Here is a 25,428-nt window from a genome sequence, read left to right as displayed (position 1 = left end):
AATTTTTTTAAAGAAAATAATAATAATAAATTTTATTTTTAATATAAAAGGAAAGAAAAATTATTTTAATTACTTTAAACATTTTTTTTTAATTACGAAAATTAAATTATTTTATTAAAATTAAATATTTTACAAGAAAATTATTTTTTTTTTATGCGGAAAAATTATTTAAGATAAATATCGTAAGAATAGTATAAATAAATTATTTTTTAAAAAAATAATACAAAAAAAGGAATATATTGTTACAAAAAATTTTATAATTAAGGGGAAAATATTTTATTTAAAGAAAATTATACGTGAAGAATACGGAAATAAATAATTATAGGGAAAAAAAAAATTATTAGTGAATTATACGTCAAGGAACACGCAAGAAAAAAAGAAAGAGTTATTTTGTGAATTAAAAAGAATATTAATTGAGAATTTTATTGAAGGCAGTTAAGACCTTATTTATTGAATTATTGGGAAGGCAAGTAATAAGTCCTTATATATATTGAATTATTTTAGGCTGAAAAAGTGCCATATTTTAAAAGTTGATGAAAGGAATTATTTTGGGGCGGATTTGAGCCATATATTGAGAATTAAAAGTGTTGAATTTATTTAGGCTGAAAAAGTGCCATATTTTAAAAGTTGATGAAAGGAATTATTTTGGGGCGGATTTGAGCCATATATATTGTGAATTAAATAGTTGTGAATTTTATTGGGCCGAGTAGAGCCGTATATTGAAAAATAATTGTGAATTTTATTGGGCCGAGTAGAGCCGTATATTGAAAAATAATTGTGAATTTTATTGGGCCAAAAAGAGCCGTATTTTGTGAAAAAATAATTGCGAATTTATTTAGGCCGAGAAGAGCCGTATTTAGCGATTTTAATAGTCGGAGATTTTATTAGGCAGAAATAAGCCGTGTTATAATTAAAAGATAATTGTGAATTTTATAGGCGAAAAGTCCTATCGTGTTGGAAAAAATTACTTGACGTATATTGTGAATTTTAGAGAGGATAAAAAAAATCCTAGAAAAAAAAAATAATAAAAAAAACGCAACGATTAAATAAATTTAATATTTTAATAATACACTTAGATTATTTTTACGCATAAAATTTTTGTTCAATAATAAAATAATACAACTTTATTTCAGTTATAAAATATATAATATTCCAATATAAATAATTTTTCGAAAAACAAAATAATAAATAAGAATTTTTTTTAAGAAAAAAAGAGACATAAATAATTTTCAGAAAAAATTAATAAATTAAGAATCTAAAAAAAAAAAAAAAAAAATATATTTTTTATTTCAAAAAGAAAACAACAAAGTAACATAAAAAACTTTCAGAAAAAAATAATAAGTTAAAAAAAAAATCAATCAAAGAAAAAAAAATAATAATAAAAATATTATTTTTTAAATATAAAAAAATATTTTGACATAGAAAATTTTTCAGGAAAAAAAAAAAATAATAATTTAAGTTTTAAAATAAAATTTATTTTATTATTTTATTTATAAAATATAATAGCAGAAGAATAAAATTTTTTTAAAGAAAATAATAATAATAAATTTTATTTTTAATATAAAGGAAAGAAAAATTATTAATTACTTTAAACATTTTTTTTTAATTACGAAAATTAAATTATTTTATTAAAATTAAATATTTTACAAGAAAAATTTTTTTTTATGCGGAAAAATTATTTAAGATAAATATCGTAAGAATAGTATAAATAAATTTATTTTTAAAAAAAATAATACAAAAAAAAAAGGAATATATTGTTAAAAAAAATTTTATAATTAAGGGGAAAATATTTTATTTAAAGAAAATTATACGTGAAGAATACGGAAATAAATAATTATAGGAAAAAAAATTATTAGTGAATTATACGTCAAGGAACACGCAAGAAAAAAAGAAAGAGTATTTTGTGAATTAAAAAGAATATTAATTGAGAATTTTATTGAAGCAGTTAAGACCTTATTTATTGAATTATTGGGAAGGCAAGTAATAAGTCCTTATATATATTGAATTATTTTAGGCTGAAAAAGTGCCATATTTTAAAAGTTGATGAAAGGAATTTTTTGGGGCGGATTTGAGCCATATATTGAGAATTAAAAGTGTTGAATTTATTTAGGCTGAAAAAGTGCCATATTTTAAAAGTTGATGAAAGGAATTATTGGGGCGGATTTGAGCCATATATATTGTGAATTAAATAGTTGTGAATTTTATTGGGCGAGTAGAGCCGTATATTGAAAAATAATTGTGAATTTTATTGGGCCGAGTAGAGCCGTATATTGAAAAATAATTGTGAATTTTATTGGGCCAAAAAGAGCCGTATTTTGTGAAAAAATAATTGCGAATTTATTTAGGCCGAGAAGAGCCGTATTTAGCGATTTTAATAGTCGGAGATTTTATTAGGCAGAAATAAGCCGTGTTATAATTAAAAGATAATTGTGAATTTTATAGGCGAGAAAGTCCTATCGTGTTGGAAAAAATTACTTGACGTATATTGTGAATTTTAGAGAGGATAAAAAAAATCCTAGAAAAAAAAAAATAATAAAAAAAAAAATTATTTTAAGAAATAAAGCGTATTTAATTTAAGTTATAATAAATGAATATAAAAATAAACGTATGAATAAGGAAAAAGAAGAAAATAGTTACAGTGAAAACGATAGTAATAGTTCGGAAGAGGAAACAGGTACAACAAAAGAAATCGGAACTCAAGTAGAGTTATATAAAAATATTGAAGTAAATAAATTAGTAAACATAAGTATAAATACGAAAGAGGGTAGCGACTCTACACAGGGAATTAATAAGGAAAAGACAACAGGGAAAAGTTTGTTAGATACTACTGTTAGAGAAGACTCAAATACCGGATTAGAACAAAGATTAATAGGGTTACGTAGTACACCAAATTTAGTCCACTCAGAATTAGGACCAGTAAAGAGGAAGCAAAGAACAAAAATGTCTAGTGTAAAGGCTACAATTGAGCAGGTCACTGCTATGATACCAATTTGTGCCGATGCAAAAGACGTTTGTTCGTTCATACGGGCATGCGATTATGCATGTGAGGCCGTAGACAAAGAAACTATACCCTTATTAGTGAAATTTATTAATACTAGGATTACTGGCAAAGCGTTAGAAGTATGTCGGTATAGGGAAACCAGTGATTGGGAAACTATTAAAAAATATTATAAGGGGGCTTTTGAACAGCAATTGTCACCACAAACATTACAAATAGGGTTAAATTCAGTTCGTATGAAAAATGACGAAGATGTATTAACTTATACGGGTCGCGTAGAACAGTTATATTATAAATTGTGTAATGCAACATTGGCAAATAAAACGCCCGAAGAGGCGAGAATTTTAAGGCAAACTCTAAAGGATCAGGCATTAGCAATTTATATAAACGGGTTAAAAATGGATTTACAGACGATATTACGAGCTAGGAACCCAGAAACTTTAGAACTGGCAATGCAAATGGCTAGGCAGTTAGAAATCGAATTTAGTTTTAACAAAGAATTACAAAATAACGAGACTAAAGTAAATCAAAAAGGAAATAAAAATAATAACGGAAATCGTTGGTCAAATAACTATCAGGGAAATAACCCAAATGGACAGAAATTCGGTTATAAGCAAAATTATAATCGTGGTCAGAATAGACAAGGTTCTAATAATTATAATAACGTTAATCGTAACAATAATTTTAATAATTTCGGTCGCAATAATAATAATAATAATAATAATAACTATCCGCGTAATAATAACGGTCAATATAATAATAATAATCGGAGACAGCAAAACGATCCCGGATGTTATATTTGCGGCAGAACTAATCATGTCGCTCGCGATTGTCGTGGTAATGTTACACAAGTTGCGCGTCGGAATAATAATAATAATCAGCAACCGCAAAATAATAACGCACGACAAAATACTAATAATAATTTTAACAATAATTCGGCACCAATAACTTGTAGTTATTGCAATAAGATAGGACACGATAGTGCTAGTTGTTATAGTAGGCAACGGGATGAGCGTAATAATGCAAACCGGACGGGAAACGGTCAAGTGTCGAACGGGAACGGCGTCCGTTCGATCAACCAAATAACGGCCGTAACGGAGGAATTATCACCCAACGATGTTTCACCATCGTATCAGTAATTAATGAAAATCATGTTACATTTCAATCACCTAACTTAAAACAAATACAGCAAATCTTCTTTTAGACACCGGTAGTGAAATCAATTTAATAAAAATAAATAAATTAACAGGCGAAACATTAGTAAACGAAAAAGAAAAAATAAATTTAAAAGGCATTAATGATAAAATAGTAACTACCATAGGCAAAATTACAATAATATTAATATTAAATAATAATAAAATAAAAACGGAATTTCATGTGGTCGATAAGGAATTTCCAGTACCGCGAGATGGAATTCTAGGTCACCATTTCCTGTTACAAACTAACGCGATAATAGATGTTGCAAATAATATATTAACTATAAATGATAACACTCCGTGCGAATTAAATAAAGATAAAATATGTTACACATTAAAACCGCGAACGGAAACAATAATATCTATCCCAATAGCTGATCCGATAATGGAAAATAAAAATATTTTAATACAGAAACAAGAATTAATACAGGACGTATATTGCGCTAATATAATAAACACGGTAAAGAATGGAAACACGGTGATAAGTATACTGAATATTTCGAATTACCACAAAACATTTATGAGGACCAATTAAATAAAATATTATACGACAATGACATAGAATATAAATTACACGAAATAACTGTAGTGAATGACAATAACGATCGCGTAAATAAAATAAAAAGTTTAATACGTAGTTACCATTTAAATAACGAGGAACGTAAAACAATATTAGAAATATGCGAACATTTTTCCGATGTATTTCATTTGGAAAACGATTATTTAACATTTACTAACGCCGCGGAACACGTAATAAGATTACCCGCCAATCAACCGCCTATATATAAAAGACCATATAGATTGCCACAGGCACAGCAAAAGCAAATTGAACAACAATTAATTAAAATGGAACAAAACGATATCATAGAACGATCTATGTCACCTTTTAATGCACCTTTGTTGTTAGTAAAAAAGAAATCAGATTCATCTGGTAAAGATAAATTTCGAATAGTAATTGATTTTAGGGCACTCAATGAAGTAACTTTAAATGAATTTCATCCGTTACCTAATATTACGGAAAAATTAGATCAATTGGGACAATGTCAGCTTTTTACCATTTTAGATTTAGCAAATGGTTTTTATCAAATACCTTTAGCGAAGGAATCTCGTGAAATGACAGCGTTTTCGACCGGTCAAGGTCATTACCATTTTAAACGTATGACTATGGGAATGAAAACAAGTCCCGCTACATTTCAGCGATTAATGAATAACGTATTGTCGGGGATAATAGGCATTAAATGTTTAGTATATTTAGACGATATTATTATTTATGCGAAAAATTTGAGCGATCATAACAATAAGCTGATAGACGTATTCGAACGTCTACGTACCCATAATTTAAAAATACAACCAGATAAATGCGAATTTCTAAAACGCGAATGTTTATATTTGGGACACATAATTTCGGAACACGGAATAAAACCAGATCCGAAAAAGATAACATCAGTATTAGAATTTCCGGTGCCCAAAACTGTAAAGCAAATAAAATCATTTTTAGGTTTATCGGGGTACTACAGGAAATTTATACAGGGATATAGTATGTTAGCTAAACCAATGACACACTTATTAAAAAAGGATGTTAAATTTAATTGGGACGAAAATTGTCAGGTAGCTTTCGACAAATTAAAAAACGCACTCTGTGCAGAACCGATTTTACAATATCCAGATTTTACGAAACAATTTATACTTACAACCGACGCTAGTGGTAAGGCTCTAGGAGCTATACTATCCCAAGGAACGATAGGTAGCGACCTACCAATAGCGTACGCATCTAGAACTTTGAATAAAAGTGAAATGAATTACTCAACTACTGAACTAGAATGTTTAGCGATTGTATACGGGGTTAAACAATTTAGGCCCTATCTTTACGGTAGAAAATTCGTAATACTCACTGACCATAGACCATTATCTTGGTTATTTAACTTAAAAGATCCGTTATCAAAGTTGGCGAGATGGCGTATACAGCTTGAGGAATACGATTACGAAATAAAATATAAACCGGGAGTACAAAATTCAAACGTAGATGCTTTAAGTAGAATGTATAGTATAAAAGAAATTAAGGACGAAAGTTATACGAGCTTTCTAGAAAAATCGGAAACAACACAATAACGAATAGTAATGTGAAAGAGGTGAACGGTGAATTACTAGAATCACCCGCAGAATATCATATTGTATCAGAGATAGAAAAATATTATAACTTTAAGTCGGGAATAAACTACGAATTAAAACGAAAATTTGGAACGAATAAAATGCTAGAATCAAATAAACAAATAGGCGACGTAGTATATTTTAATTACGAAGAAAGATACATAATATTTTTGATAACTAAAAGTAAAGAAAAACAATTAACCACAAGTGAAAATATGCATTTTGCATTATTAAATCTAAAGTACTTTTGCATTAAAAATTCCTTGAATAAGTTAGCCATGAACCAGTTAGGAAAGAAAGACGGGTTGGACTGGACAAAAACAAGATCAATGATTAGGTATATATTTCGAAATACGGATATAGAAATAATAATCTGTACTAAATTAGAGTACACTAAAGAGGAAAAATTAATTATTTTCAAGCAATTTCATGACTCATTACTAGGGGGTCATGCTGGATTAAATAGAACGGTTAAGAAAATTAAACGACAATTCAACTGGTCAGGGTTAAAACAAGAAGTAAGGGAATATATAAAAAACTGTCCGTCGTGTCAAACGAATAAAACAACTAATAGGCATCACCGTAGTCCGATGATTATAACTACGACAAGTTCTAGACCGTTTGAAAAAATATTTATGGATATAGTAGGACCTCTAATACCTACTGCAATAGGCAACACATATATATTGACTATGCAGGACGATCTAACGAAATATTCATTAGGTGTTCCGTTACCAGATCATACGGCAAACACTATCGCCCAGGCGTTTGTAGTAAATTTCGTATGTGTGCACGGTATACCTGAAACTATATTAACTGATCAAGGTACAGACTTTCTTAGTAAGATTTTCACAGAAGTGTGTAAATTACTAAAGATTAATAAAATAAATACGAGTCCTTATCATCCGCAAACTAACGGCAGCTTAGAAAGATCACATAGAACTTTAGCCGAATATTTGAGACACTATGTAGACAAAGATTTAAATAATTGGGATCAACTATTGCCATATGCATTATTCGTATATAATTCAACGGAACATAGTTCGACTAATTACCAACCTTACGCGTTATTATATGGAAAAGAATTGGACATACCAGTCAAGTTAAAATGTAGCCCTGAACCTAGGTATAATTACGATGATTATATATTCGATTTAAAACAAAAAATGCAGGAGTCACATAAAATTGCCAGAGAAAGATTAATTAATAAGAAGATAAAATCTAAAAAACAGTATGATAAAAAGGAATTTAGCGAAGACTTAGATGTGAAAGATTTGGTATTATTGAAAGACAAAACCCAGAAAAACAAATTAAGTCCGTTATGGAAAGGACCTTTTGAAATTTTAGAGGTTTTGGATACCGAAAATGTAGTAATACAGAGAGGTAGAAGGAAGGTGACTGTACATAAAAATGATGTAAAAAATATTACGAAAAAGACAAACTAGACAAGGATGATTAGAAATCCGATACGAAAGTTTAGGTAGAAATTAAATATAATTAAATAAGTATTAAATAAATAAGGTAAATAAGACTTAGAGTGTAGTTTAAGATTAAGTATTTATTTTTAGGGAAAAGAAAACCAAATTCATAAATTATCTATACGACATGATCAAACGGGAAAAACATAACGTTACTACTTTCTTAAGAAGGGACGAAGCACCTAGTTGTTTAAAATCGCATATGGAAAATGCTAATAAGAAATTGAGCGAACCATATTCACAATCGGAATTAGAGCGATTTACGAAAAACATTACGGTTTATATACATGATGTTTATGAAAAAAACGACTTGAGAGAACAATTTTGTATAGTAATAAACGATTGGTTAGACGTAATGCCGGAGGCTGACGAAATGTTAGAGCACGACAGGAAAAAATATAGAAAAGAAATGAAACGAAGGGTGATGGTAAGTCGTAAAAGAAGCGACAGAATGGACCAACTGTTGAAAATGTATGAACAGAAATAGATATAAAAAAAATAATAATATAATAAAAAAAATAATAATATTAAGTATAGATATAGAGCATAAATGTGTAATAAGTAATAGAATAATAAAATAATATAAGTAATAAGTAATGAAATTATAGGTTAATCATTATGACGGTAAAGGGAGTAACGAGCCATGAAGAAACAATAGTTTTTTATGAAGTAAACAATAGTCGTGTTGAACTTCAACGAACGACTTGGGGAACAACGGAACGTATAACTTTAGCTTTGAATGATAAGAACAACACACGGGTACATATGAACCTAGGGTGTATATTCTCCATAAAACCTACGACTATTGTATTAAATAACACTTTAACAAAACTTACTATCGAAAAAACGTGTGAATTAACATTGAAAACAATAGGATTAGACAATGAAAATTCATATTATTTCCGAAAAATGTTAGACACCTAAGTGTAATACATTCAAAGTTACTACATAAAACCAACATAACTAATCCAACATTGCAGACAATTTCAACTACAATAAAACCTATCATGACAAGTGGGCATGACTATAATTTAACTACACTGAATAATTTCGAGTATAACAAAAATACAAATAATACCCATTACGAAATAATATCGCAAATGATTACAGCAAACTTAACAACGATAGACTCCACAAATGTAGTAAATGAGTTTGACTATGGCGATATCACGTCAGATACCACAGAAGGAATAGAGGATAGAACAAATATAACTAGTAAAATAATTATTAATAACACCAGCACACAAATCGTAACAAAACTAGAAAATCCTAAATTTAAAATACATTATTATAATTTTATAATATGTGTAGGAGTAAGCATTCTAATGATGACCATTGTACTACTAATTATTAGTATACACCATAATTTTAAATGTGTGAACAGATACAGATACAGATATGTAGTAAACCTAATACACGAACAAGGAACAGAGTTAAACACGATGAGGGAGACTAGTATATAAGAAAAAAATATATAAGAAAATAAAAAAAAAGAAAAAAAAAAACATGAATAAAGATAGTAAATTAGATTATACAGAAAAGAGACACATAAATTCATAATTATGGACTTCGAGTTCTCAATGGTGAACAAGACGAGCATGATTGTCATCTCCGGAGCTATATCCAATAGCTTAGACCGTTTTAAGATTAGGAAACTGGAGGGACGACCTCTTTTGCTACCACTTAACGAAGAAGCTCGACCTATGGGTGAGACGGAGCTTCAGGTGGCAATAAGAGAGATAAAAAGAGTGTTCAGAGTAAAAACTGATCTGAGAGATGCTTGTCTGGACCAAATGAAGCAGAGTTTGAATTCGACGAAAAATAATTTAACACGAGGATATATTGACAGTTATATACGTAGAGGTAATAAAGAGAATGTGATAGTAGTATGGAACGGACATTCGGACAAAAATATTTTAAAAATATTAGATTTAGACCATTATCCGATGTTAAACATAACGTGCCACGATAAGTATTTTAATAAAAATTTCTATATTCAGTTTGAAAAATTAGGCAATAAGGAAATAATTTTCGAAGTAGATATCGGTACATATAATAAAACAGGAAGGCTACTTAATTTAGTAGAGACCCATGATATAATATGTAAAAAGAAACACCATACTACGTATGCGCATGATCCGAGAATGGATGTCAAGTATACTAAATGTATATTTGATTATGTGATACGGAAACAGCGATATGAAAATTTAATAAAACATTTCTAAAAAAAATATATAAACAATAACAATAAAAGTAATAATAAAACAAAAACAACGGTTACATTAATAATCGAAATACGAACGTAAAATTTCTTTTTCGGAAATTCATAATTCTATAAATTACAAATCAACTCTACGAAATAAATAATAACCAATAATGGATAGAATGGAGCAATTAGCTTCGGCAATATCGTTTAACATAGAAACGCAATTTCATATTAATCCAACACGGGGAGAATGGCATAATTACACAGCTTGTTTTGATTTTCATATAGTTACCGCTAATGAAAATATACTCGTACCTCACGAGGACGAAACTATATTGGAAATGATTGAGGCAGCCAAAAGATTTTTGTATGATATAGCGATAGACAGAGAATTTGGTGAACCATACTGTTATGAATTAAACTATTACCTCGAAATAATACAGAATCCACGAGATACATTGAATTACAGTAGATAAATGTATGTCTAGAATGAATTGATCAGGTAAAACGAAGTGGTTGGGGCTGTACGAAACACCTGTCGACATAACATTTGACATATGATCGATGGGGTGGATTCTATGGCATCCCCAATGAGTAAAGAGTGATCAAGTAAACGTATTAATCAATTAGGGTTGTTGTCAATGTGGACGACGTACTTCAAATGATTAGTATGTCATTCCATGGGCAGCGAATCTTGATTGAGTAAATAAAATAAAAAAAAACATACAAACTGGAATGATAATAAATATATATATACACTTAGATTTAAGAAAACATACTGTACGAATAAGTTACTATTGGGATATGGAAATAAATTTGAATTGTGGGGAACTTTATAGATTTTGTACTACTAAAATATATAATAAGTAAAAAAAAATATTATTTGTATTAATTAATTTACCATATAAGAAACTATTGTAATCAACACATATACTAACCACATATTTTATTGGAATTATCAAATCAATTATAATCACTATATTGTACTATTTACTAACACTATATTTTATTGTAATCACAATTATAAATTATAAGAAAACTAACCAACATATTTAAAACATAGAATTGTATAACCAAATATTTAATCTAACCATATAATCATTAATTATATTATAATCAAAATATTTAATCAAACTATTTAACCATTTGTAAGTGTAATCAATCCATATTTAATCAAAACTATATATACAACATATACATCATATATTCATATTATATAACGAAAATACTTTAAATGTAAAAGCATACAGAGAATTGTAATGTATGTCTTATATCAATGACTTGTAATCGATTATTGTAAACACTATAACATTGTAATAATTTGTAACTTAACTATTTTGTACTGAACTTTGAAAGATTTCTGTCTTTGAGACATAAACCTTTTTTTTCGTGGGGAGGTGCAACGTGCTCTGATACTCATATTAAATGTAATATATAAATTACCATAGCCAACAATACTCTAAACCATGGGGGCATAAAGGATATCCTTATAGTTATGTTAGGGTGAGCAACCAGGCAAGCAATGATTGGGTGTGGTTGGACTAGGACCGGATCTAATAAACAAAAGTAGGAAACAATCAAAAGTATCATCGCCCGAGTGCTTCTTATCCGCTGGGAGATAATAATATATAACTACTATCCGGTGACATATTATGGATACGCAATTGCCACCCGGTAGAGTATATTAGTTGCGGAATCACTCACCCGATAGAATATTATAGTCATATAATTGACGCACGCTATCGGCCGGATGACGCAAAGCGTGGGCAGAAGCGGATGCAGGTGCAGATGACCATCAGGGATCTGAAGGTACCGCGGGAGTCCCTGGACGATATATAAGGGGGCCCAGATTAGGCACAATTCAGACGTGATCCACCAGAGTTAGCGCAAGCACCTTCACGTCACCCAGTTTAATATTTTATGTCTCCTGGACTTAGAATATTTTCACAAGTTTTATTAAATTAATTAATTGGACTTAGAATAATTTTAAATAAAAAACACTTAGAATAATTTCGAGAGTTCAGTTATTTCACAAAACCTTTCCAAATCGACATCATTCAACTGATTGTACGTGGCACGTTACAATATATTATAAGTTTGTGAGACCGTTGTTCAATGTTTACGATAAAACTGTGGATGTTTTTAGATAAGTTAAAAAAAATTAAATTAGATTTATAACTATTTTATATTTTATGTTTATACTTACAATGTTCTTTGAGAAGTTGAAATATTAAAAAAACTTTTTTCCGTGTGTTTATGTGCTGAGCAGTGTGAGGTGCATGATATGATGATGTTTTTCTTACACTAAATAATAGTATAACACAATACGTGTGTATTGGGTTTACTACAAATGCTCTGGATGTTGCTTTGCATATGTTTTATGTCAATATTTATTTACGTGTGTATTGGGATTACTACAAACGCCCCCCTGGATGTTGCTTTGCATATTATGTTTTATGTCAACGTTTATTCATATGAGTAGTGATATAATATACTATTAGTATATACCTACTCAAGATAGGTCAAGGTATACTATAGTAGCTACAGTATTCTTGTTATCGCAGGCGCTGCCCACTACTATTACTATTATTATTATAGATATCAAATAATAAAAAAATATAATCGCACATAATTTACCATCTCCGTCAAACAATATAATTTTACCCTTTCCGTTTCAGTGTGTTTCAACTGAAATATAAATTAAACATTCAATACAAAATAGCAAGGCACTTTTAGAGACAATACGTAAATCCACTCAATATATTTTAGCTACTGTAATAAGTTACATATAAATAAATAATAATAATAAAAAAAAAAAAAATTTCATTTGTTAGCTCATTAAATAGTAGTAACGAAGAATCGATGATCGAAAGTGATGTAAGTACAAAATAATATGTTTTTTATATAATTTATTATATTTGTTAGTTATATTTGGGAGATGACTAAATACAATATTTTATTTTGTATAATACTGAACTATGTTGGTACGATATTATACTTAAAGATGTAAATAAATAGGTGTAGCGTTTATATTTTTACTAGATTTTTAGTTACCAAATTTTATTTTATTTCAGAACGATTATAATAATAAGAGTATGAATAACGAGGTTAAATCGGTGAAAAAACAAAATACACGTAGTAAAATTAAAAAACAAGTAAAATCAAATAAGAACAAAACAATGGCTAGAAAAGTAAGTAAAACAAAACATTTACTGTATAGTAAAAAAAAAAAAAATTACATTTTTATTTATTTTTTTGTTTTAGAATATTTCATATTTGGATAATATTGAAAGTTTGCTAAAAAATGAAAAAATTGAAACTGATATCATAAATACTATTACGGTAAAACAAGGTGATAATTTGATAAATGTTAAATCTCCAACTGACGAAAAAAGTTCCGAGTACTGGACCATCAGCCACTATAAACTAGAAAATATTAAGAATGTCGATATCAAGAACAGGTAATATAATATATTATATTATTTATATATGGAGAGACCAGGACTATTTTTCGGATAAATGCTTTTATGGCGAATGTAAACTAGTGAATGATATTAAATCCAAGGCTGGACAAGTTAACGAATTTTTTTAACTCGTTAAGTTAAGTTATTTTAAAATAATTAAGTTAATTTAAGTTAAAAGTTAATCAAATCTTTTTTCGTTAACTCGTTAAGTTAAACGTTAACTTTGAAAAAAAAGTAACTTAACTTAATTTAAAGTTAAAATTTTCTAATTTTCAAAATAAAAAATTCCAAACACATAATAATGTTTATTAGATAATTTTTCTTTATGCACAAGAAAATTACTGGGGAAATTTAAAATCATACATCAAAGTATTAACTATAGCTGTCAACTTATATGCTCTTTATTATTTAATCACCAATATTCAAAAATGTATTAACATTATTTACTTTGTCCAGCTATCCGCTTTACCCAGATCCATAATATAATATACTTGTAATAAATGTTTTTTTAAATATTCATATTACAGTAAGATTAAAAAAAAATTTATATTTTTTTATAGATGGAAAAAAGCTGAATGTAGCCTTAAAGTAACAATAACCGATCAGGCAAAAGATCAAGAACTTAAGAATAATTTAACAGAAGTTGTACAAACAATATTCACACGCTTTATGTCTGATCCAAAGAGGAAGATAGTAAGATCTAAATTATCAAAGGCATAATAATGTATTTATTAATGAAAGTAGAAAAAAATTTGAATATATAATATGTACTAAACAAAATAAAAAAATTTTCAGTTTAAATATACTTGTGTTATGAAACATATTTATACATCACTCACATTGTATATCAATTAAATAAATTATATATTTATACATAGTATTTTATTTATGTATGTAAAAAAACTAATCGTACATTTATTTTAAAATATAGTAAAAAGTAGTAATAAAAAAAAAAAAAATAATAATAAATATAAATTACTGGTTAACAGCTGATAGAAAATAATTAGACAACTAAGTCTTGTAATATCATATCTGATAGTGAGTTATAATGATACTGTAATAATTCATACATAAAAGAAATATCGTTAGACTCCATATTACTATAACTTAAGTCATAATTCTGAATATATTGGTTTGTAAATTCATTCCGACGACAAGAAGAAGGTAACCCGTTTACATCTGCCATAATTAGTGAATATGCCGTGTCAAAAGTCTTTTGATGACTTGACAATTTTTTTTGTTTTTCAATAATATATAAATCAATACAGTGTTGCAATTGTTTCAAACGGTGTAAATCGATATGTGATAAAGTAATATCATTTTCATTAGAATGTAATATAATTGAAGACTGTTTCACATTAACAGAATAACTTAAATTGTCAGTTATTCTTACACGCTTACATCGAGTTTGCAGATTATTGATAATTGCATTGTAATTATTTTCACACATTAATGTAAGCCATTGTTCAACATCAAGGTTTAAAATCTTTTTGGTTATTTTACATTCTAATAATATAACGATTGAAATCTTCTTGTTAACAAGCAATCCAACTGTTACACTTTTTTTGCCGTACGGTCGAATTTCGAATACCGACTTTGAAACAACCGGCGAAGTCATATTGTAGCTAGCGGTCTTTAAATTCTTATCGATTTATTTTTTCGTTCTAATGAATTACGTTTGTTAAAGTAGTGCTATGATTGTTAGAGTGTTCATCATCTACTGATAATATTGCTAAGTATAACAACATTTTATACTAAAAATTATTTTTTAAAAAAAATGCAAAAAGTAAATACGTGACCTAATTGATAAGTGTGGAGGGGAGAAGAATTATTAATTATTAATGATTATATACTTACATTAATTTGCATCAAACCTGAAATTAAACCTTATATTATTTAAACAGAACTTCACGCCTTATCCATTAGGTCACGTATTTACAAGATAAAGGATTGAATAATAACATATTTAAGTTGTTTAATAGAATTCGATTATTTATTCGATACATATTATATAACATTTTTTTATTCATATGTATACATCTTAATATATACTAACAAGTGGTATCATATGATTCAATTTCACAATTACATTTAGCTCTTCCGCATTTGGTTTTTACATATTCAACAAAGTGATTTCCTTTTGATAATAATACATATATACATTCCGGATTATGTCTCGAGTGTTCAATCCATGGTATATCGTCTTTTTTCCAATCGTGTAAGACAAGTCCGCAGGAAAAACATTCTACAACATCTTTTACTCCTCTGTATATGAAACCACAATCAGCCAATAAATATTTATTTTGAGGTATTTTTGATGGTAACATGTCATACGTTTGTAATCTGGATGTAAATGTAATGTATTCCGGATATGTTGGGAATGATTTGCTTCGTACTAAAGAAACTAATGAAGAAATGTCATTACTAGTTTTTTGTAAGTTTATGTTTTTAAATGACATTGAAAATCAAAACGTATTACTATTGTTTGGGCGTTATGCAACTAGTTATGATAGCGTGGATAAAGATACCGTCCAAAAGCCATACCTGATACCTCGGACTGTTACCTGTTGGCGCGCGTGTGATGCGAACCGTTTTTTTTCACCCATCGTTTTTAATGTTATATTGTGTTGTCACCGTCAATTTACCGTCACCGCGCAGCGCATTTCGTAACGATCACCGGCACCGTGCAATCACCGAGTTTCACCATCACGTCTGCCGTTTTTTCCACTATCCGCTAAACACCATCGCTCACCAGGAACGTCGTTGCCCTGTTGCAGTTGTCCAGCCATCAACACCATATTATCACGGTTTATTATACTTAGTTTTTTTCCCTTTCTTATGTTTTATTATTTGTGTATTATTATTAAGAGCCCTACGCCGGCCGGCACCTTTGTGCCCCTGTAATTATTTTATCATATTGTTTACTTAAAATAGTAGGCCGCCACCCGGCATAGAGTCAACCAGCACATAGTTGTTCATTATTATTCCATATACCTATATATACCATACAGTCCACATTAGCGTAGTAACAACTATAAAAAAAAATATTCTTAAGAGATGGAAAAATAAACATAAAACACCACTTGGTTTAACGATGGTTAATCACTTACTAAAATGTAAAGAAAAAATTAATTTTGTTACTAAAGAATTACAGCTCAGTGTAGCCAACATGTATAAGTAATAAATAAATTGTAAATTGTTAATTTTAGTAGTCAGATTGTTACTTTTAAAACCATGATTTATCTGATATTTATGAAATCTGTTTGTAAAAAAGGTGCTCAGTGCTCAGAACATACATTAGGGTTTTTTGAGAATTTTGTTACACGGTGGAGCATGTAGAAATGCCCCCTTGAAATGAAGAAATCTCCCTGTAAAAAAAGTGCTCAGAACATACAAATATATACTACTCATATTACTTTCAGTTAACCCATCTGGGGGTGTCTTTATGTGAAATTAGAAGAAGTGTTGCAGACATGATGTTCTTATACGATTTACTGAATGGTAACATTGATTCCTCCGAACTTCTTTCCATGGTTAGTTTTAAATTTGGAAATCACGGGACCAGGTCACAAAATATATTCGTTTTTCCATCTCACACCACCAACTATTGTTCCGCATCATTCTTCCCCAGAGTACTTACTTTGGCTAATAGTGTCGCTAGTAAAATTGACTTCTTTTTTATGTCACGTCAAGTATTTAAACATAATGTTTATTTAGCATTACATTCCGTGTAAATTAATTTATATATTAAATTGTAGTGTCTATCTGTATTATCTAATTAGTTGTATTATATATTTCTGATTTTTTTTTTTTTACCATGTTTATATTTTTTGATAAAATGTTAATATTGCTTATTAAGTTTACTTCTATTATCTACTGTAAGTTTTACACTGTAATTTATATTTACGCTGTACTATTATCAAATTGTTTTAAAGGGTTCTTACCCGTTTATATATATAAATAAATATCTATTGGTTGTAATTATTGTTTATAAAATTTTTTTGTGAAGAAACTATACTGATGTAAGTACATGTTGGATGTCAGTTTAATGCATTAAATTTATTTTATTAATAATATACTTACTTGAGCAATGAAAACTTAATTCATCCCCTGAAATTTCTTCAACAATTATTTGGTCACCACTTAAAAATGTTATATCTTCACCTGAATAAAGTAGTTTATTAAATTATGTTTTATGTAATTTTATCTTATACTATTATTTAATGAAGTAATTTTTTACTAACTAGCATTATAGCCAGCATCACAATCAACATTGTTTAAAAGTGGATCCATCCTGTCACCGAGTAGACCTATTACTTTTTGTGTAACATCTGATAATGTTGACGCATTTTTACCACCTCCAGTTTTATAATGCTGCACCTAAATTAGATATTTAAGTATAAAATCACAAGGTAACATAGTAACATAGTATGCTGAGTGATTTCTCTAAGCCATAATTTAATGTTAATTAAATTGGTTGATTATACCATTGATTATAAATACTATAGATAGCTCACTGCAGTATAAAATACGCTGCGCGTTGAGTGGCGGGTGCCGCTACGAGGCGTTCCGCGTAATATTTAGTTTTGGCGGGTGCCGTAAAACTCGCTAGTATAGTTTATAGAAGTGGGGATCAGTTTCAGGTTCTTTACAGCAGTGACAGACGTCTTGAATCCTGATTTCGATTATTGCTCCGATTATAATATAATAATATGCTCTCCGCCGCGGCACCGCACCACTTATATACCTATGAATGGGAGGCCTTCAAAACATTGAACTTTATTCAATTGAACGTCAAAATATTAATTAAACGGAGCCACAGTATAAATCACTTGTCTTTTATAGAACATAGCATAAAAATAGAATAATATTGTATAATCCCGCACTCGCCGCACTGAACCATACAACTATAACCATACGTCACGCCGTCATAATATAGCTGCTCCACTGGGCCAGCTACGATAACTTTATTATTATATATTTTTAATTGGCGATTGTATATTTGTATATTATATTATTATTATTACATATAAATAATAAAAATAACATTCTTATACGCCACGAACCACAGCTAATTGATACAAAATTATAAAAATCATAAAGGGATTTCTAGAAATTAGATGCGATGTTCTCACTCGTCGTTGTGATCATACTATAGTATATAGGTATTATTGTTTACTTCGACCAGAATAAAAATTAAAACAGACAACAGTTAACACTTGACAGTCATCGATCGTCTCTGATCCTATTATCTATGTACTGCGTTATTTTGATTGCTTGTGTTTATGAATTTTAATTTATTGTGAAAACTAAAAAATCATCTCCAAATTTTTTTTTATTGATTAACAATGTCCGGAGATAAATGCGTTTATTTTAATTGCAATTTGACCAGAAGGACTTCAAAAAATATTTTCCATCCGTTTCCAGCAAAAATCGAATTGCATAATCAATGGATACTTAATTCTGGCAAGTATTTATTTAAAGTATTTATTTTTTTTGGCAAGTTTATTTTATTCAAAATAAAAAATATTATAAAAACATAAATTATGTTTTTGGTTAAAATAAAAATTATTTTCCATATTATTTTAGGAAATATTCACTTAGAAAGTTTGAGTCCGAAAAAATTGAGAAAGAGGTATATATGTTCCAATCATTTTGATGACACTATGTACATGAATTCGAAACGAATGAAACTAAAACAAAATGCGATTCCGAATAAATATTTAGCAGGTAAATCAATAGTAAATTAGATTAAATTTTATTAGTTTCACTCAATGTATATAAATAATTAATTTAAATAATAAATCATACATTTATGTTAATATCAAATTTATAAAATATGTTGTTCCTTAGGGCGTTATTATGAAGTAAATGGATATTTTTAAGAATGTTTAAATGTTATAATTTTACGAAAAAGTATAGACCAGTGGTATTAAAACTTTTTCATCTCACGGCTCCTTTATATCTATATGATATTCTAACAACCCCCAAATTAGTAATGACAAAAAAATCAATGGTTTTATTATGTATGTAAATTATTATAATGTGTTAATATTCATTTATTTATCATACGACTGAATAATAAGTCAATTAAAAAATAAATAGGTAGTAAAGAAAAAATTTAATTAAATATTTATGATTGGTAATTTTTATACTCTGGTTTTTGCCAGGGCTCTCTTTCACTGCCTCAACTATATCATAATGCTATAATAAATGCTATAACTGATCATAATATTTTAATTACGTTCTCTGACTAAAGAATAGGTACTAAAAATGGTGGGCCATAATTGAGAGCCGTGACGCACAGTTTGAATATCTCTGGTATAGACTAAAATAAAGTAAAGGTACAAAAAAAAGTAAAAAATTAATTATATATAACACTTTGTGTAGGGTTTAGTGTTCAAGATTGTAATTTGTCATCACCAGATTCATTCAAAATTTTAACACCTACGCGTAAATATGATACTGTACAAAAACAATCAACACCGGTTTGCAAAAATTTATTTCCAAACAGCCCTTCATTATCTATAACACCAACCACAAAGTCCTGGGTATCGTCTTTAATAGATTTACCAAGTCCTCAAACAAAATTGTCTCTGCCTCTTCCAATAACAGATAAAAAACATATTATACTTCAAGATAAAATAAACAACCTTCGAAGAATTTTAAAAAGAAAACGGGCTCTCATTAGCACTTTAAAGAAAAAAAAATGAAAAAAAAAATGTTAAAAAAAATATATTGAACAATTTTTCAACAATACTAAATTTAATTCAATTAACTCAAAAGCCATTATGACTATGCAAGTTTTGCATAAAAACCGTCGCCCGTGGTCAAAATCAGAAAAAAAATTATCAATGTCCCTTTATTATAAATCGTCTTTAACATACAAATTCTTAAGGAGAAATGGTATAGTCCTTCCGGCCGAAAGTACTGTAAGTCGATGGTTAAAATCTATTGATTATGTACCCGGTTTCATTCAAAATTATTTAGATCAAATGAAATTAAAAGTTACAACGATGACCAATATTGATAAACGGTGTGTCATATTATTTGATGAGATGGCAATAATGAAATGTATAGAGTATAACAAAACTCTTGATATAATTGAGGGCTTTGAAGACTTGGGTCCATTAGGCCGATCTCCAAAATTGGCCAAACATGCTCTAGTCATTATGGTAAGAGGGCTATACACTAATTGGAAATTTCCATTATGTTATTTTTTAACTTCTAATGGTGTTAAGGGTAATGATTTAGATACTTTATTACAACATTCAGTTAAAGAAATTTTAAATATTGGACTATTGCCCACGGCATTAATATGTGACCAAGGATCTCAAAATAGGAAATTGTTTTCTTTACTGGGAGGTACTGAAACGAACCCAACAACAGAAATACACGGTAAAAAACTATACTTAATTTATGATATACCACACATATTTAAGAGTATTAGAAACAATTTATTAAACGGCGATATTCAAATAAAAAATAAAAAAATAGTTTTTAAAGATGTCATAAAAACCTACGAACTCGATTCACTAAGTACCAAAGCTCGTGCTATGTGTAAAATATCGCCGTCCCATTTACATCCCAACCCATTTCAGAAAATGTCGTGCAAACTAGCTCTACAAATTTTTAGTAATAACGTTTCATCAGCTATTAAAACATCTATTATCACCGGTCAATTAAAATCAAAAACAGCTAAAGACACAGCCGACTTTTTACTCGAAATGAACAATACATTTGACGCGTGCAACAGCAAAAATTTGTATGATATTAATCGAAATAGGCGTCCAATGAACTCTAAAAATACTCATATTTTTGAAAATATAAATAAATCAATATCAACTTTTCGGGACGCAAAAAAGATCAATCAAAAGACAAATACAATGTCAGTACCACCGTGTTTTTCAGGGATGGTGTGGTCACTAACTGCGATAAAACTATTATACGAAAATGAAAAAAATTACGACGAAGAAAATAAATCATATTTTTTGTTAACAAACCGAGTAAATCAAGATCCTTTAGAAAACATGTTCTCTATTATGAGACAAAAAAATGGGTACACTCGTAATCCAACGGCAAGAATATTCCGTAGTTGCGTTGCAAGTATTTGTACTTTTTCATTGATGAAAGTTTCAGAAAAGTGTAATTGTGAAACAGATTCAGACAATTATTTAACTGTTGATATTTTATCTGACGTGGAAATTAACAATACAATTAAAGACCCAATACCAGACAATTGTTGTTTCAAAGCCTCAGACGTGGACTCAACTGATTCTAACTTATCATTTACATCTGAGTCAGAGTTTACAGACATGACTGACACGGAAACAGTAAAAAAAGTAAACTTGGAAGAATGTTCCGTTGTTTATTTTGCTGGGTACTTGGCTAAGCGTTGTATTGACTTTTTTCAGTGTAAAAATTGCGAAGCTAATCTTACAACTGAAAAAAATTTAAATGAACCTAATCAATTATTAATATTATTGAAAACTTTTGAATATGTTGAAGAAAATTGTAGTCAAGGCTTAAAAAATCCTTCTAGTTTGTTAATATTAATATGCAATATTAGTCTAGAAGTTTTTAAAAAGCTATTTGATGAAATAAAAAGTGAAAAAGGAGTGGCTAAAGTAATGTTAAACGAAATCAAGAGACGATTAAATAAAAAAATATCAAACTTCGAAGAATTAAAATGCAAGGAACATTATTTATATTTAGTAAAACTTTTACTAACAACACGTATATATAAAGAGTGTAAATGGGTAAAAGGCGAATTCATTTCAAAAAATGCAAGTAATAACGCAAAATTAAAAATATTTGAAAATAAATAATGTAATGTATGTAAATAAGTAATAAATAATAAATAATAATTAGCATTGTTATAATTAATAATTTATATAATGTTTTAAAGTGTTTCAATTATTAATTGTATAATTATAAATATTATAAGCATGTAATTTATTTCTTTATAGGTATAACAATAACACTTTATAATTTTTTAAGACACTACATTAAAAAAGTTTTGTTTGTTTTCTATAGTACCTTATTCGTATTCCACCAAATTCAATACAAGGAGAACTAGTTAGATTTAAATATGTGCTAACGTGTTATAAAAAAAATATCAAGAAATCAGAAATTTTCTCGAGATGGTACTTTTAGGAGCTCATTTTTTGAATTTCTCAATAGTTTTTCCAAGCGTGGGCGATAACTACCGAAAAATTGACAAAAAACGGGAATATGCAGTATTCAGGATTTTCGTGAAATCTATTTTAGCTTTTAGCCATAACTCCAACAATATAATAGAATTAGAAACTTGGAACTTTTACCAACTACCTAACGTGCGTACTCATTAAAAATTTCAAAATTATTAATCCATTTTGAGCTCAGTATAAGACTTAGAAAATATTGGACATTTCTGGTTTTTTGTAAGTTTTCCGTCATAGTATTTTATTCTTTTGATATTAAGAGCTCAACATTTAATACAATCATACTCATAATATTTAATGAGAGATATGAAAAAAGATCGAAAATCGTAATTCACACAATTTTTTACAACTAAATAAAATTATCGTAAGCTATGTGATCTCATAATGGAAAGTTTCCGCGCGTCGGTCTGGGGGCGCAAACTGTTTGACTGGAGAGTGCGGGTCGCGGGTCGACACGCGACGACAGTCGACGATTACGTGCGACGACGGCCGGCAACGATGATGCGGCGGCGCGGTGGTCGATTAGGAAATAAATAATATCTAATTTTATTGTAGACAAAATTGCTTATCGCGCTCTATCGGAAATTATTTCCACGCAGCGTATTTTATACTGCAGTGAGCTATCTATAGTATTTATAATCAATGATTATACTAATGAATTGTACAAATTTAAATTGATGTAATATTGTCAGCAACACATATTCAAATGATTAATAAATAAGTACTTCCTATCATCTTATATTATAATTTCACGACTAAAGATAAATTTATCAAATACTATTGTTAATATTAATTTAAATATTAAATACTACATATTAAAGAAAATAGGTATTACTGATATAGATAGATACCATAAATATTCTAATAATTAATATTATAATTTATAAAATTATACAGACCTTGTACTGACTTTTTTCTTTTCTAGCTTCCCTTTTTTGTGTATCATACAAATGTTTTATTTGGGCTATATTTCTCACACCAGACGTTTGATTTGCATTGTATGCTACAACAATTTCTGACCATGCCTCATTTTTTTTATTGTTCCACACAGCATCAGTCTATACAAATTATTTTAAATTAATGCAGAAATTGAATGGCAAAAAGATATTATTACCAACTAGTAAATATTTATATTATTTTAATACCTATATTATAATTTATTAATATTTTCATATTTTAATGAACAATACCTAATATTAAAATACAATATTTTAATAGGTACCTACTTTATTACAACAAAAAAGTAACAATTCAGTTAATTTAAATAAAAATTGTACTTACTTTTACATTTTCAATAATTGCTTTATAAGGCAAAATCAGATCAATTAAAACCTCTTTTTCGTGTTCTGTAAAATTTTTACCTCGTTGTCTCTTCTTAACGTCACACATCGTCACGTCTTCCATTTTTTTAGTTTTATAGGTACCTACACCTTTTTACAAATTCACAAACGAAATTATGAAAACGAAAGTAAATAATATACACCAGTCACAGGGCAAAGACCGTAACAATTAACAATATGACAATTACGATAATATTATCATGATTCATAGTTTATTCTAATATCATCTCGATTTGGTGATAACAAACTTAATCAAAAACCACATACTAGGTATAAACCAAAAACAATTTAATACATATTTTATGCAACACAATCGGTTCATTAAAAATATTTAATCATTCATTAAAACAAACATTTCATTAAAATAACAATTCATTAAATAATCGCTTTTATGCAACCCGGCATTAGTATTTGATCCAATTTACTAGAATATATCCCTACATTGTCCAATTCTAGAACATAAAAAACTAAATAATATTAAGAATATCCTACCTGATTATATTATTAATTGGATGATAAATATATTAAATAAAAGAATGTTAGTAATTTATATATTCACCTACCAGTAAAGTTTAAATTTTCATTTTCTCCTTTATCCAATTGTATATCTATACTTACAAAAAAATAAGTTGAATAATAATTAATAGATAGGTACCTAATATATTTTCTAACAAAAAATTATTAACACCAAGTTAGTTAGGAATTGTATACCTGTCATATTAATATCATTTATATTTGAATCCGCTGTTTGAGTATAAGACGTAACCAATGTAGAGTTAGAGTTAGAAACAACTAAACATAAATTAATATTTTAATGAATTATAATTATAAAAAATACTGTTAAATATTTGCCAATATAAATTTAAGAATGTATTAATAAAATAATTAAATGTTTTCTTACAGGATATGTTATAATCATCACACATCTGAGAATCATTGTCCATATCGAATAATGTTTTTAAAGCAGCTATGTGAAGAAATGAAAACATGAATATAAATATTCAAAATTATATAAAGGGATATTATAACAACAGTATTACATACATGTTAGACAATCAGAATTCATATCTTGGATTTGTAATTGATTTGATTTACTAGGTTCTTTTGATTTTTTTTTGTTTCACTTGAAAAGGTTCAATACTACTACTGCTACTACTACCTTAAAATACAGATTGAAAAAAATAAGTAGAAACTCATAAGTAATTATTATACTTCATACAGTGCCGTAGCTAGAACTAGATGGGCCTCGGTGCAAATTTAATCTATGGGCCCTTTACATAAGCGCACATTGAGTGTGAATGTAGAGGTGCTGGAATAATTGATGGTACACAGATCCGTGGGGGCTCACAGTCAATACCCCTCTAATAATATAATAAACTGCATTACAATAATTTT

The 25,428-nt window shown here is 28.4% G+C and overlaps 3 protein-coding genes across 3 annotated transcripts; 2 read left to right on the top strand and 1 right to left on the bottom strand.

Annotated features, from left to right (window-relative positions):
• The first annotated feature begins 9,355 nt into the window (after positions 1–9,355).
• On the top strand, positions 9,356–10,045 carry LOC126554409 (uncharacterized). Its single transcript, XM_050209483.1, has one exon. The coding sequence runs from the start codon at positions 9,383–9,385 to the stop codon at positions 10,043–10,045; it is 663 nt and encodes a 220-aa protein (XP_050065440.1). The 5' UTR covers positions 9,356–9,382.
• Positions 10,046–12,647: 2,602 nt separating this feature from the next.
• Positions 12,648–14,255, top strand: LOC126554407 (uncharacterized). Its single transcript, XM_050209481.1, has 4 exons — positions 12,648–12,903; positions 13,101–13,217; positions 13,291–13,487; positions 14,051–14,255. The coding sequence occupies exons 1-4, from the start codon at positions 12,889–12,891 to the stop codon at positions 14,208–14,210; spliced, it is 489 nt and encodes a 162-aa protein (XP_050065438.1). The 5' UTR covers positions 12,648–12,888; the 3' UTR covers positions 14,211–14,255.
• A 3,280-nt stretch (positions 14,256–17,535) lies between these two features.
• On the bottom strand, positions 17,536–24,141 carry LOC126554408 (uncharacterized). Its single transcript, XM_050209482.1, has 4 exons — positions 23,975–24,141; positions 23,593–23,751; positions 17,735–17,870; positions 17,536–17,654 (listed from the first exon to the last, which is right to left on the bottom strand). The coding sequence occupies exons 1-4, from the start codon at positions 24,095–24,097 to the stop codon at positions 17,536–17,538; spliced, it is 537 nt and encodes a 178-aa protein (XP_050065439.1). The 5' UTR covers positions 24,098–24,141.
• Positions 24,142–25,428: the final 1,287 nt, after the last annotated feature.

The sequence above is a fragment of the Aphis gossypii genome, unplaced genomic scaffold (assembly GCF_020184175.1).
Source record: "Aphis gossypii isolate Hap1 unplaced genomic scaffold, ASM2018417v2 Contig00485, whole genome shotgun sequence".
Lineage (NCBI taxonomy): Eukaryota > Metazoa > Arthropoda > Insecta > Hemiptera > Aphididae > Aphis > Aphis gossypii.
Note: the sequence above shows the minus strand (reverse complement) of the source record. Positions and strands in the feature narration are given on the sequence as shown.